General features: G+C 41.1%; 1 protein-coding gene across 2 annotated transcripts; it reads left to right on the forward strand.

Annotated features, from left to right (window-relative positions):
* Positions 1-4541: 4541 nt before the first annotated feature.
* On the forward strand, positions 4542-13095 carry SOD2 (superoxide dismutase 2). Of its 2 annotated transcripts, none has more exons than XM_048067847.2 (5): positions 4542-4697; positions 5708-5910; positions 10260-10376; positions 11280-11459; positions 12577-13095. In XM_048067847.2, the coding sequence occupies exons 1-5, from the start codon at positions 4669-4671 to the stop codon at positions 12720-12722; spliced, it is 675 nt and encodes a 224-aa protein (XP_047923804.1). In that variant the 5' UTR covers positions 4542-4668; the 3' UTR covers positions 12723-13095. The 2 variants fall into 2 exon arrangements, with proteins under 2 accessions (XP_047923804.1, XP_047923805.1); XM_048067848.2 differs by having other exon boundaries at positions 4559-4697; positions 5711-5910.
* The last annotated feature ends 326 nt before the right edge of the window (positions 13096-13421 follow it).

The raw sequence follows: 13421 nt of genomic DNA on the forward strand, positions 1-13421 counted from the left end.
TTTAGGCAGATTTAACTCAGTTTCAGCATTTCCCTACCTGAGAATCTTGCCATCACCAGACAACTAATGCAGTCCTCTCATATAACCACTATAATAACAGTAAATAGCTTACAGCTTTGCAATTCACCGTGGGAACAGTGAAACTTGATTGAAAGCAGTGTGTCTTCAAAGTTACAGGAGATACTTGGAAATGTTACAACTGTAGCTTAAAGTAAATAAATTCCTAAATTGTAGAAGGGTTCCCATGTTATATGAGAACTAGCACCAGCAAAACTGCTGTCCAAGATAAATGGTTATAATCAAAATACTGTTAGTTGCTGTCACGTGTGTTGGAAACATACTAGTCTATGTACTGCTGCTACTTTAAATTCATAGGGCTCAGTTAAAGATGCTGAAATAACTTAGTCTCGCTGGAAGCATAAATGCTATTTGCAAGATGTGGTGGTTTGGGGGAATGTTACTTCAGCTCTCATTGCCTGAAAAATAGTACTTAATGGACAGTTGGGCATGTAGAAGGGAAGTGAACATCTATACCAAAAAAAAAAACCTACTAGCATCTGGTGCCCAAAGTAATTTCTGGTTTACAAAAAAAATCCTAAATTTTTAGTTGCTTGTGATTCATATTTAGTTTTAGTGCCTTATCACTTGAGTGAGTATCTGTAGTGCGTGTGTGTGTGTATACTCCGGTTACTTGTGGTGGAGTATAATTTTTTATATTAAACTTTTTTCTAAGTTTTTAAAATGATGGTAATGGACAATAACGATGACTTTATCCTGATAATACAAATGGTAAAAAGCCTTATAGTGAAATCAATGTTGGTTCAAATCTGAAATGTGAAAGCAACTCATGTTAAGAAGATGGCATCTGGTATAAGGGATTAGAAAGATGCAAAATCTTTGGAGTTGCAGTAACTGCTATTAATTGTGCTGTTAAGGTTTTTATTAAAAGTGTGTCTTTCAGGCAAAGACAACTTGCCACTTAACGTCAGCTACTAAAGAGCATGTCTTAAAACCTCATGAAGATTTGAATTTTCTCAAGGGTGAGTGATAACTTCACTTTTAAATAGTTAAAAAAAAAAATGAAGTTTAGCTAAATAGCTTAAAGATACAAAATATGTGTACAGACTAAAAGTTGGCTTAACTTTTAGGAAAATAATTGTAAGGTAATATAAACCATTTCCTTTGTCATTCTCTACTTAGAGGGTATCTTCTAAATAAGTGGGCTGGTGTGTTGTTTGAATTTTTTTCTGAGTGAAAGCAACCCAGCAATTGCATCAGTTAATAACAAGATGCATCTTATAATTGGCTTGCTTTCTTGCAATACTTGCTGCAAAACAGTAGTGAAATACAATATAATAATGCACATAGAAATGCTAAGCCACAGTAATGTTCATGTTCTTGGCTGTCAGTAAATTCATACAGCCTCTATTATGGCATTTAATCATCCTTAAGATGGCAGTTCATGGATTTATTTCAATATTCAGGAAAGTTTTGTTTACAGAACTGTAGACTTCAAACAATTCATCTTTTCTCATATCTATTGATAAAGTAGTTATTTTTTCTGCTCAGATATCCAGAGTACAGCTGGCTGATAGGTGAAAAAGGAAACTTGCATGGTTTTCTGGGGTCCTTTAAAAGGGAGTGGAGGGGCAACTACTGTACTTTGCATCACAATATTTTGATTCACAGTATGGATCTCTGTGGATTTACTGGCAAATTCCAAGATGAGGTAAGTTATTTTAACCAAGGTTGTTCACACTTAACCCCACTGATTTTTTTTAGTCTGATAAATTTGGGTTCTTTAAGATCTTTGGATATACACGCTTGTTTAAAAAGACAAAACTCAAAAGATTGAGGGTTTTGTGGTAGTAAAGATGTTTTCCCATATACCTTACATTTAATCTAGTATTTATCTTGTAGAATGCTTCATAATGAAGAGCTTTCCTCGCTGGCCTTATAGGAGAAGTTATTTTTCATGTTTCTTTGAATTATTTTGCACTAACTATTCAATACTGATTATTTTAGCTGATGGAGTTAAGGTATGCAAATGAAGCTTTCTGATGTGTGTTAAGGGCCACTGAACTGATGCTGGGAGAAAAACAGGTGTTGGGAAACAAACTCAGAAAAGTGAGAAAAAAAATGGAACAGATCAAAAAAGGTAAGTAGATGAAATAGCTGAAAAGGTATTTTTAAGTGCCTTCCTTGTTCCCAGAGGCTGGGATGGGTAGATCCTAATGGCAACCAGCCTTTATGGGAGTGTGGGGCTGCTTGCAAACTCTGGTACAGGCTGCTGCCCTGCCTCTGCTTGCAGTACTGAGGCCTGGGATTTTAAGGTGTTAATGTCCTCCACTGTATGCATAGACATAGCTGGGATCAAGTGACAAATGAAGGCAAATACTTTAAAGAAATACTTTGAGGAAATCCTCTGTCTCACCTCTATGGGTTTCCTTTAAAAGCAGAGAGGGCATGTCTGTTTAACAGGTATTATTTAGCCCACCTTCGATGAATTATGCAGCACTAAAAATACCTGACTCTGCATGTGTCAAGTTGTCAGAGATTGATGCGGTTTGCAAGGTGGACAAAATACGATTATAAATGGGGAAAATACATGTAGACTCCTGAGGTCAGAAGGAACTGCTGCGTTGTAGTCTGGCCCCATGTATTCAGTGGGCCTGTTGTTCTGGTGCTAAGCCATATCCCAGCTGGTTCTTCAAGGCTGAATTGTCTGTTGGTTACTCCCAGACAGTACTGCATGCACCACAGCTCTTTCCATGAGTAAGGTTTACACACAGTCAATGTTCAGGCTCTTTTTTGAAGAGGAGAATGTCAGCTCTCTGGACTTATTTTATGGAACCTTTTTTCACCCCTTTCTAGAACACTTCCTAGTGGAGCATTAGGTCTAGTAGTCTCACCAGTGTTGTTTGGAAAGGTGATCTTGCTTTCCTATTCCCGCTTAATATTAACCTCTGAAACTTCTCGTGACTGATCTACTTGCTTTACTGTGTTCACATTGACATGTTTTTTTTGTCCCCTCTGTAAATCAGTTTGAAGCACACTGTACATAAAAGGTAATATGTGAACAATTTATCTTGATCAGTCTTAATGGTTTTCAACTGATCACCAGTGCAATTCAGAAGTAGTGTATTCTTTTTACTGTCCTGTTAGGCTTTGTTAACCGCTGACTTCAATAATAAAAGTCCTAAGGTTATGGCTACCAATAGAAACACTGGGCCAAGACTTGACCCTAATGGGATGGGATCCTCTTAGTCCTGGCCCTGTTAGGAAACACTAGTGAACTACTAGTCTGGTAACTGAGTCAGTGAGTTGATCTTTAATCCCTTCTACCATGTGCACTGTTTATGCTGTGTATAGTTAAATCCTTTAAATCCAAGTAGAGGGTACTAAGTCAATCACTTGGAGATGAATCTAAATGTCTCCTACAGTTGCTTTTGTTAATTAGAGTTGCAATCTCAGTACACAGAAGTAATGTCTTTGAAAAGAACATCTTACCATGACAACACACTGATAACAATTTTCCTTTGCTTTTATTTCTTGGGCAGTAGAATTTCTTACCTTAATCCCTTGTTTTGTCTACAATTCATAAAATGTTGATCAACACTTCTTTGGCATTTTTGTTTTCTGAGAGAGGACTGTTACCAGTATTTCAGATAATTCAGTTCCTTACTATTCCAGAAGTAAGTGGTAAGGACCTTTTTCTTCTGGAAATCTTGTAGTTAATTTAGTTTAATTTTAGCAAATGAAACTTTACATTTGTCTTCATTATGGCTGTGAAACTTTAATATCTGATTCATCCTGCTTTCTTCCAAAAAGAGAACATTTTGTTGAACATGTCTAACCCTTCTCTATCCCTGTTTATGGTTTTGCTATCTATTCTGCTCTCTATGCATATTTCACTCCCAATGTATATTTTAATAATCCTCTATTTTTAACTGCAAAAGCAAAGAGTGAGTTTGCCTAGGAGCTAAGTGATGACAAGCCTTGCGTTGTGAGCCAGAAATAGTTACCTGTGTCAGGAGCACCCGCTGCACCAGATCTGCAGCGAGATTTAACCTGTTAGCTCCCGGGCGTGGCACTGCTGTCTGTGCCCAGCTCCCCAGTCCTGCCCGTGAGGAGAAGGCAGGGCAACAAGCGGGGCACTGACAGCATCCACAGGTTTGCTTATCCCAAGCTGGGGCACCGGTTTGCTGGGAGAAGCTGGATTTCCTTGCTCCCAGGACTGCTGTGTATCAAGGCTAAGGCTATTACAGCAGTTTCTGCAGCAGATGCACAGGCACCTGAGGTGTGGTTTGTTGTCCAGCTGCGCTGGTCGAGGGCAGGACTGCCTGGTGGGTACCCTACAAAGCACCATCTGTCATCCATCTCTTCTCCCTCATTTCCCGACCCTCCTTTCTCACCCCCTTCCTCCGTTTTGCCGCACCTCCCCTCCCGTGAGGTATTTCTGACACCATAGCAAGGCAGGGGCACGAGTACCGTAACCCCGCGGGCCCTCCAGCCCCTATTCCCCCTCCACATCCGCCGGGCCCAGGCTCCCCTCACGCCCCCGACCCCACCCCGCGGCCGCCTCCCCCGGCGCCGCCCGCCCGGCCGTGAGGACGGTGCCAGCCGCGCTGCGCCACGGGCGGAGTGCCGCGCTGCCAGCCCGCCGCCATGTTGTGCCGCCTCGCCTCGGCGGGCAGGTGAGAGCCGGGGGGAGAGGCAGCGCCGTGCCAGCCGCTCGGCTGCGGCAGCGGGGGCGGCCGGGCAGCCCTCGGCTTCCGTGGCCGAGCCGCGGGAGGGCGGGGAGGCGGCGGCGGAGGGCTCGTCCCCTGCTCTCTCTTCTCCCCCCGCCATTTCGGGGGGCCGCTGGCGGTCGTCCCTCCCTGTCGCCCCCCGTGCACCCCTGCCGGGGGGCTCTGTCGCCTGGCTCGGTGCTGCCGGATCGCAATGGTGCTGCTCCTCGCCCTGGCCGCGCGGTTTTGTCCCTCATCTACGCCAAGGTCACCGGCGGAGGGGCCCTAGTAGCCGCCCTTCCTCCCGGCCCTGCGTGGTTCCTGTCGTGGGGGGAGCGTTTCCTCGTGTGTCGTTAAAACGTGGGGTGTGAAACAGGAAAGCGGAGCCTGTGGTGTTTTCTTTGCCGGGCATCACCGCTTTCCACTGCCCTGTTTTCACGCAGCCTGAGGCTCTCTGGTACCTGCTGTGGGGACGGTGTTTCTGCTGGGGCGCACCAAAGAGATGGTAATACAGGGCACGTTCTGCCTTGGGAACCCTGTGGTTCAGTTTTCAACCTTTTTATCTTTTAATGCAGAGACCTTTTGGATGGGGAGGGAGAGAGACTTAACAGGGACGTTTTGGCTTCTGCTTGTAATCGGTATCGATTAGTTGGAGCTGTGCATGTCGGTGTTGCTGCTGGCTTTCCCTTGCTCCCCCCCCCGCCCCAGGAGTGTCTTTGCAGTGGCTTGGAGGATGTGGTTTGAGGAGTGTCAGCTTTACCCTGCAAAGCCCCGTACCTGTGACCTTTATGTGCGTTCATCTTTGCAATTAAACCACAGAGTGTTATTGCTCTGAGCTCTTGAAAAATGGGAATTCAGCTTCTTTATCTAAGACAACACCTTGCGTATTTACAGCAGCTGATCGTAACGGTCATTTCAGTCTGCTGAAGTGTTAAAGCACCGAGTAAGACATCCTCCTTCTGTTTTTTCTCTCCTAGAAGCAGGGCCAACCTGATAGCACCTCTGGGGTGCTTGGTGTCTAGGCAAAAGCACACGCTTCCTGACCTGCCGTATGACTATGGCGCTCTGGAACCTCACATTAACGCAGAGATCATGCAGCTGCACCACAGCAAGCACCATGCCACCTACGTGAACAACCTGAACGTTGCGGAGGAAAAATACAAAGAGGCACTGGCAAAAGGTTTGTGTATCCACAGTCAACAGATGAGATGGAAGCTAGTTTACGCAGATGATATGATATGGGGAAGAAAAAGGACAATTTCTTTCTACAGGAAATAGTTTTTTTAAACATTTTTGGATTATATATTTCATTCAACCTTGCCTTTTTCCTTTTGTTTTTTAATAAAGTGAAATGTAACTAGGATCAAGCTTGTGTGGTGGGCTTCAGCGTTGCTAGTAACTGGAAAGTAGGGTTAGCCAAAAGCCTGAGTACTGCCCTCTGTAGTACTGTAAAATATGGAGAAACTGTATTGACTTGTGGATTTAGTCCACATTTACACTAGTAACTGGAACCAAAGACAGCATCAATAGGAAGTTGCAGTCATTTTACTGAATAAATACTTTGTAGTGAAAGGTACGTAAAGTAGAATTTGTGTGCTTTGACAGTTCTCACATCAGATGCTTTGCTGATTCTTGTGAAGAAATCTTAGTCCTGTACAAATGAATATAAGGCAAACATCCATGCGATACCCAGTGAAGAGAGTTGAATTTTGTTGTCAGTATGCCACTGAATCAAATTAAGGGGTCATGTAGCTCATGTGCCAGTATGAGGAACTGAAATACATAGCAAGAGGTAATGGATTTTTTTTTGTTAATATTTCAAATTGAATCTTGAGATACACTGACTTTTGTAAAAACTTTACGGTTGTTTTAGCCAAACCACAGTGAAAACACATGAAATGCTTTTTTAAAGACTCCTTTCAGCCTTTAAGTTGGACTGATGAGAATATGTGAAATATATTTATATATCTTTTTAAGGAGGCAGAATATTTTTGTTCTTTAGTAGTGATCTTTCTGAAGAGCTTCAGTTTATGTCTAAAAGGTGATTAGTTTATAGACTTACTTATGCCTTGTTGCTGAGTTGCTCCACAGTGTAATTTTGTTTGGGCTTGGATGAAAGTGTGAAAATTGTTCATGTCTGAGTAATCTTGAGCCCTGTAGCCCCTGACATATACCAGTGTGCTTGAATATAGGACGTTGATTACTTGTGAAAGTTTAGAGATTTTCAAGTGGCTATGTAAGCCTAAAAATAAATTGTGCCATTTAAATTCTAATGAGATTTGATTAAGAATCGTGCAATCAAGATTGCGGCTTTGTCCTAACAGTGGTGGATCTGGGAAAATTGTCTTGCAGAGATTAATTATTGCAGCTGAGGAGGGAAACAAAACTATAAGAAATCAGTATATCTACTGCTCATGTTAATAGTGCTGTATAATGACTAAGGCTTCAGCCACTAGTGAAGGCAGAATTTCTGGTTGGCAGAGACATCTGCAGTGCTGTGGATCCTCTGAGGTATTTTAAAAAAATACTGTCAGTTGATAGGCTTTCATCACTTGGTCTTGGTGACAGTATTTCTAGAGGTAGAACTTAATCTTTCCATAAGGATTTTGCTGCCAGTATTTTGCAGTGTATTGTGGTTGTCATGCACATCAAAGCCAGACAAATATTTGCTTATACTGTTTGTGTGTGTGTGTGTTGGGTTGGCTTTTTTACTGCAGTGATAGCACAGTATGCAGAGAGTGGTATTTTGACCCTCATTAGAAAGACTAGTAAGACCAGGCTTTAGGAAAGGGCAGAGTCTGAACTGCCCCCTAATTCTGTCAGTAATGTCATTCTTTCCCCATACTTAAAAATTGAGCCTGGCCAAAACTTTTTGCACAGCATTTCACTGTTAGGTTACACAACACATCTATTCACTATATCACATCTATCCCTGTCACATCTATTCACTATCTCTTCTGGATAACAGAACCTTGGCAATGGCTTCTGTTCAGCAATAGGAGATGAAGTAATCTCTTTAGATTATCTTTAACATGTTCTTAACCTATCTATATCTGTTTAGACAACTATAAAGCTTTCTTGAGCGGAGTCCATTTGCTTGTGTTGTCGGTTCTTCTGAAAATGAGTATGCACCTCTGTGACAGGATCCAGCATGGGAAGTAATAACTTTATTCCAGAAAGCTTTCAGCGTAATCTGGTTCTGATTACTGGTTCATCAAAACGTGCAGGATTTTGCCAATTGAAAGAAATAACGTTGAAATATATTTTCATTGAAAATTTATGCCCACCAGAATTTCATGTTCTTTTCTGACAGTTGACCTATGACCTATGGTGCTTTACTTAGCTGCTCTACGAAGGGAAGGAGTGACTCTTAGTAGACTGAGAAACTGAGCTGACAAGTCTCTTGAGCACTACATCTAAGCTGTCTGTCTTGGTTTACTGAATCATCCTGTGTGGCTGTGTTGAGTGCAGTAGGCTGGAGGGGGCCTCATATACAAGTAGATTTGAAGATACGTTGCAGTAGCTTATGGGCAAGTTACTTTTGTCCATCACCTTTTCCAGTGCCAAGTTCAGCAGGACAATTTTGACAGCACCCCAAATACTGTGTTTTAAGAACAGCAATCAAATGCTGTCTCAGCGTCATAGTGGTCCTGGCTTCTTCTAGGGTATGGTATCATAAACAATAATGAAGGTGTTTAAAATGTCCTGGGTTATTTTTGGATTCCTGGCTTGTGATATCGTGGGTATGTTCTGGATTAACTTAGTTTCTTAAAGGCATGCAAAATTCAAGGAAAATGTCTTGAAGATGCTGTTTGACTGGTTATAAGAGATGTCTCATCCTTCACTTGATACCTGAATGCAGAAATAGTGTTTGTACTGGCTGCTTTGGATGCTTTATTCCAGTCCTGTCCCTGTCTGGTTTTGTTGCTCTGGGTGTGGTTATGACTGGAGTTGCAGAGGCCACGTAGTAGTTACACACTCTCTTTTAACTTAGAGATATTTTTCTGAATGAGAGAAAAATCAATCTGTATTGCACTTGAAAGTGAATTCCTGTAGGAACAAAATTATTCTTAAGAAAATTTTATGGAAAACTGTTTAGTTTTTGCATCTTAAGGAAACTCTTTACAATAACAGCGATCATTTCCAGCAAAAATTAAGTCGAAGATGCGTGATTGAGCATTACTGTAATTTATTTTAACAAAGCATTGAAGTCTGTATTTTGGGGAGATTTGTGAGTCATAGTGGAACTTAACAGCTTCATCCAGATACTTTATTTGTATGAGACTTACCAAGGTCATTATGGTTTCTTAAGGGTATGAGGAAATGCTGGGAACTTGGAATCCTGTATTCAAACCTTAGTAACAGGTGCGCTGCTGCTTTGTGACGTGTCTTCACGTCTGTCCTAGGATGACTCACTTATTCCTATAGGAAGATTTCTACCACTCATTCCTGAAAGTGAGTGGGGGAAACAGCTGCCCGCACCGGTGACTTATTCGAGAATGTACTGGAATGGTGGAAAAAGCTTCAAAAACTTGTGCAATGTTCCAGTTATTTTAAAAGCCAAAATAGCATGCAAAACACTCATGTTAAAATGGTGCAACACGATTCAAAGACATAAGGCAGCAATGAATTCTTTAAGGAATATGACATGTTTCGGAGGGGGAGGAGGGATGTGCAAGGTTGTCTGACCTTGGGTGGTATGAGTGTTATGTGCAGGGCTGGAAACAAGGGTTAGCATTACACGTGCACTGCTTAGATGTGCTGTGGATACTTCTAGATGGACTTCTGGTCTTTGTTTTTCTCTTGAAGTTAAAACCTGCTTGGACTCGGGAGTTCACCTGTATTAAACAGTGGTATTTGGAGGAGAGGTTTCAGATGCAGAGTTCTTCATGTTGAGTAAAATGTTCTGGGTCATCACATCTCTTCCAAAAACAATCAATCAAAACAGCACCCCCCCCCCCCCCCCCCCCCCCCCCCCCAAAAAAAAAAAAAGGAAAGAAAAATTGGAGGGAGAGGAACATTTTGGTTTGTGCTGACTGTACTCATCAACTTTGTCTGGAGCACAAACTGTTCACCCTGTTCAAGATGTTTAAAAAGTTTAAAAATTCACAGTGGGCAAATCAATGACTTAAAGGGTGAATAGTGTTCTTGTCTAGTAATGGTAATACTGAGCAATTTACAAGTGCTAGGTCCTTAATGCATTCTGGCTATTCTGGTTGCTTTATTTAGCTGTAGAATGGCAGTAGATACTTCGGTACTGTATATGTAGTGTGAGTTGCCTGAGAGGTGCAATATTGGCAGATCGCATATAGGACAAGCAAAAGATAAGACACATTTAATGCAGTTTGTCAGTGACTATCTAAAATATGAGTAGCAGTCACAAACCCCCTTATCTTTTCCATAGATGTGTTAAAGGCTAGTAAGACTTGAAAAATGTTGGGTATTGATGGAGGCCTAGTGGCAATTTAGTGTCTACTGTGGCGCTGATCTTTTTATTTGTCTAATTTTTTTTATCTTCTGCATCCCTAGGTGATGTTACAGCTCAGGTGTCGCTTCAGCCTGCACTGAAGTTCAATGGTGGGGGTCATATCAATCACACCATCTTCTGGACAAACCTTTCACCTAATGGAGGAGGAGAGCCTAAAGGTTAGTGCTTGTTATGATGGTTTATTGAGTCAATTTTAATTGACCAGCAGAACTGATGATATTTTTTTTTCTTTGGAAGAGGCTAAATCTTTATTTTTTTCAGAATTAATTTGCCTTTTTATATGACAATTACCATAATTCTGAGGAAGTCAGGGCCTTTTGAAGGCAAGGTAAAAATTCAAAAAGCTAGTTCTGTGCTAAGTGTATTTAATTTCTAAAGCTGATTACATGTACATTGCAAAATACTTGGCTATTGCTGTATATGTCCTTTCCATCTTCATAAGAGAAAATAGTTATCCAGAGCTGTGGTAATTAAGTTCATGTACATGTACTCAGCTTTAACAGAAAGGGAAGAAATGTGCTGCAGACCACCCAGCCTAGTGACTGGATTTATGCTCCATTTTCAAGTAGGGATAGTTTAACAGTTAAAACCTAAAGGAAGAAATCCTTTTGAGAGGATAGAGGAGTGATAACCTCCAAGTGGCCTGCAATTAAATTAGCGGCCCTATAATAAAGATCTCACAAAAGCTGTTGTGGTAAACTTCAAAGTTTTTGAATCAAGTGTATATGCCCATCTATAGACCGGTGGGCTTCAGGTGCATAAAATTTCAAAGCTGAAATTTCTTCTAGTAGTTCAGCAGTTCTGTCCATTTCTGATGGAGCTTTTTCCAGGTGGCATTATCAGGAAAGGTGTTTTAAAGCCTTGCCTTTGTCTCTTTCTGTCTGCTTGCGCTCTCAAGCGGGTTTGGACAGGATTGTTAATTAACGATGCATCTATTTTGTCTAGCCAGTTCCTTCCCTTAGAGCCCAAGTGCTTCTGCTTCTCTTCTATTTTCAGGCAGTATCTGGAAGTTAAGATGTTAAGTACGTGACATTCTGTGACGTTTCTGTTTTTTTTTAAAGGAGAATTGATGGAAGCCATCAAGCGCGACTTTGGTTCCTTCGCAAACTTCAAGGAGAAGCTAACAGCTGTATCAGTTGGTGTTCAAGGATCAGGCTGGGGGTGGCTTGGCTATAACAAAGAGCAAGGGCGCCTACAGATAGCAGCTTGTGCAAATCAAGACCCTTTGCAAGGAACAACAGGTCAGGTTTCTTTCCTTCCCCTCTGCTTTTCGTAGATTTCAGAGGCAAGCATACAAGATGGGAAAGGGAATTTTTAGACATGAAGAAGAAATAGCTGGATAAATTGGTTCACTTCTAGCAGAAGTGAAAAACAGTTGCAGCTTTTAAAATAGCGTTTGTAAATCAGGACTTTGAAAATCTGTGGAGAGCAGTAGGGTTTACAGTCTGTCTAATCAAAAGGGAAATAGATGGGCCATACTGTGAAAGTGCGCGCTCTCAGACAGTTACGCTCCTTTGGGCTGTTTCTGAGTAATTGGAGTAGCTTGCCTGTAAGAGTATTGGGAAAAATAGTTCTGTTACATTTAGATTGTTTTCTCTGACAGGAGGTATTTACAGAACCAGTGCTCTGGGTGTAGGCCAGACAGCAGCAGAGGGGAAGATGCGTATAACAACTCTTTTCTTGAAACAGGGTTCTAGGTTTAAAATGGAAGGCTTATAGTGTGCTTCCTTACTATTGGTAGATAGTGATGGATGTCAATTAAATAACTTATTATAGTTATAATTATTATAATAAAATAACACTTAAAATGGTCTGTGTGCTGCTTATCACTGGTAAAAAAAAAAAATAGTTCTAGTGTTGAGACAAACAGTGATAAAGTGGGTAAATTTCACCCCTCCCCTCAATGAAAACTCCCCACTAAAAACCTCAACTAGAAAGATGTTTTAGCACAAAAGCAAGGAAAGTAATGAAACAGTTAATAACTTGTGATTAAAACACTGGAAACAAATATTGGTATGGCAAGAGATTCTTTTGTGGTGGTGTATTTCAGGAAAATACTTGCGTTCTTACATGTGCAAAAGATAAACCGTAAACTTGGAAAAAAAAAATGACTTCAGCTGGTTTCAGTTCTGTCTTCAAGCCAATTCTAGGGCATTCATAGGTTCTTATCCTAATCACTTCATTCAGCTTATACTATATGTGTGTGTGGAGAGCCAAAGGTAAAATGGCGCAATGAGCACCTATGTGCTGGAGAGCTCTGTCTTTCTACAGTTGAAGAAATTGGGTAATAGCAAAATAAAACTTTATATATGAAGCATTTTTTCATAGACTTAAAGTTTTTATCCTTCTTTTCTACAGGTCTTATTCCTTTGCTAGGAATCGATGTATGGGAACATGCCTATTATCTTCAATATAAAAATGTTCGACCTGATTATTTGAAAGCCATCTGGAACGTCATCAACTGGGAGAATGTATCTTCAAGATATGCATCTTGCAAAAAGTAGAGTGGAATTCTTGCACAGACTACTGAAATGGCACCACTTCTACTTTGGTATCACTCTTGTAGTAGTATCTGTGGCTTACAAATGAATAGCTCTACTGCAGAAAACACTTAGCTCATCCAACAAAAACATTTCATAAGCAAAGTGTCTGCTTGTCTAATCCTATGGAAGGTATTCCTTAGATTTTTGAAGCTTTAAATTGTTGTGCAACAAAGGGAGACACTTGAAATAATCTTTTCTATTGCATATAAGAACATAGCTCACCTTGCTGAAGCTTACTGAAGTAATGGATTTCTTTGTTGCACTTAAATACCTAAGTGGAGACACGTACTTTATGTTACTGTGAACAAATAAAACTCAAAAGAATCTTCTCTAACTGTCTGTAACAGACTCTTTTTTGGTAGCAGCTGGTCCAGTTATTTGCTTTGAAAAGGGCTGGGGAAGAGAAGCGCCTTCTGTAATTTATTGTGTTACAGGCTCTGCAACTTTCTGAGAGATCAGGAAGATAGGTGAAACAGAAAATAGGCACTGCTGTGCCTGCCTGACTTGATGGTCTTCAGTTATCCCTGTCTTTCCTGGATTTCTTGTCTGAGATCTTCATGTATTGTAGCAATGTATTAGCTTTTGAAGTGTTACCTTGGGCAAAAGATGGCAGTACTGGGACAGACTAAATCGTTCACATAGGAACTGGATGGCAGCGGG

The sequence above is a fragment of the Anser cygnoides genome, chromosome 3, assembly GCF_040182565.1.
Source record: "Anser cygnoides isolate HZ-2024a breed goose chromosome 3, Taihu_goose_T2T_genome, whole genome shotgun sequence".
NCBI classification, from domain to species: Eukaryota; Metazoa; Chordata; class Aves; order Anseriformes; family Anatidae; genus Anser; species Anser cygnoides.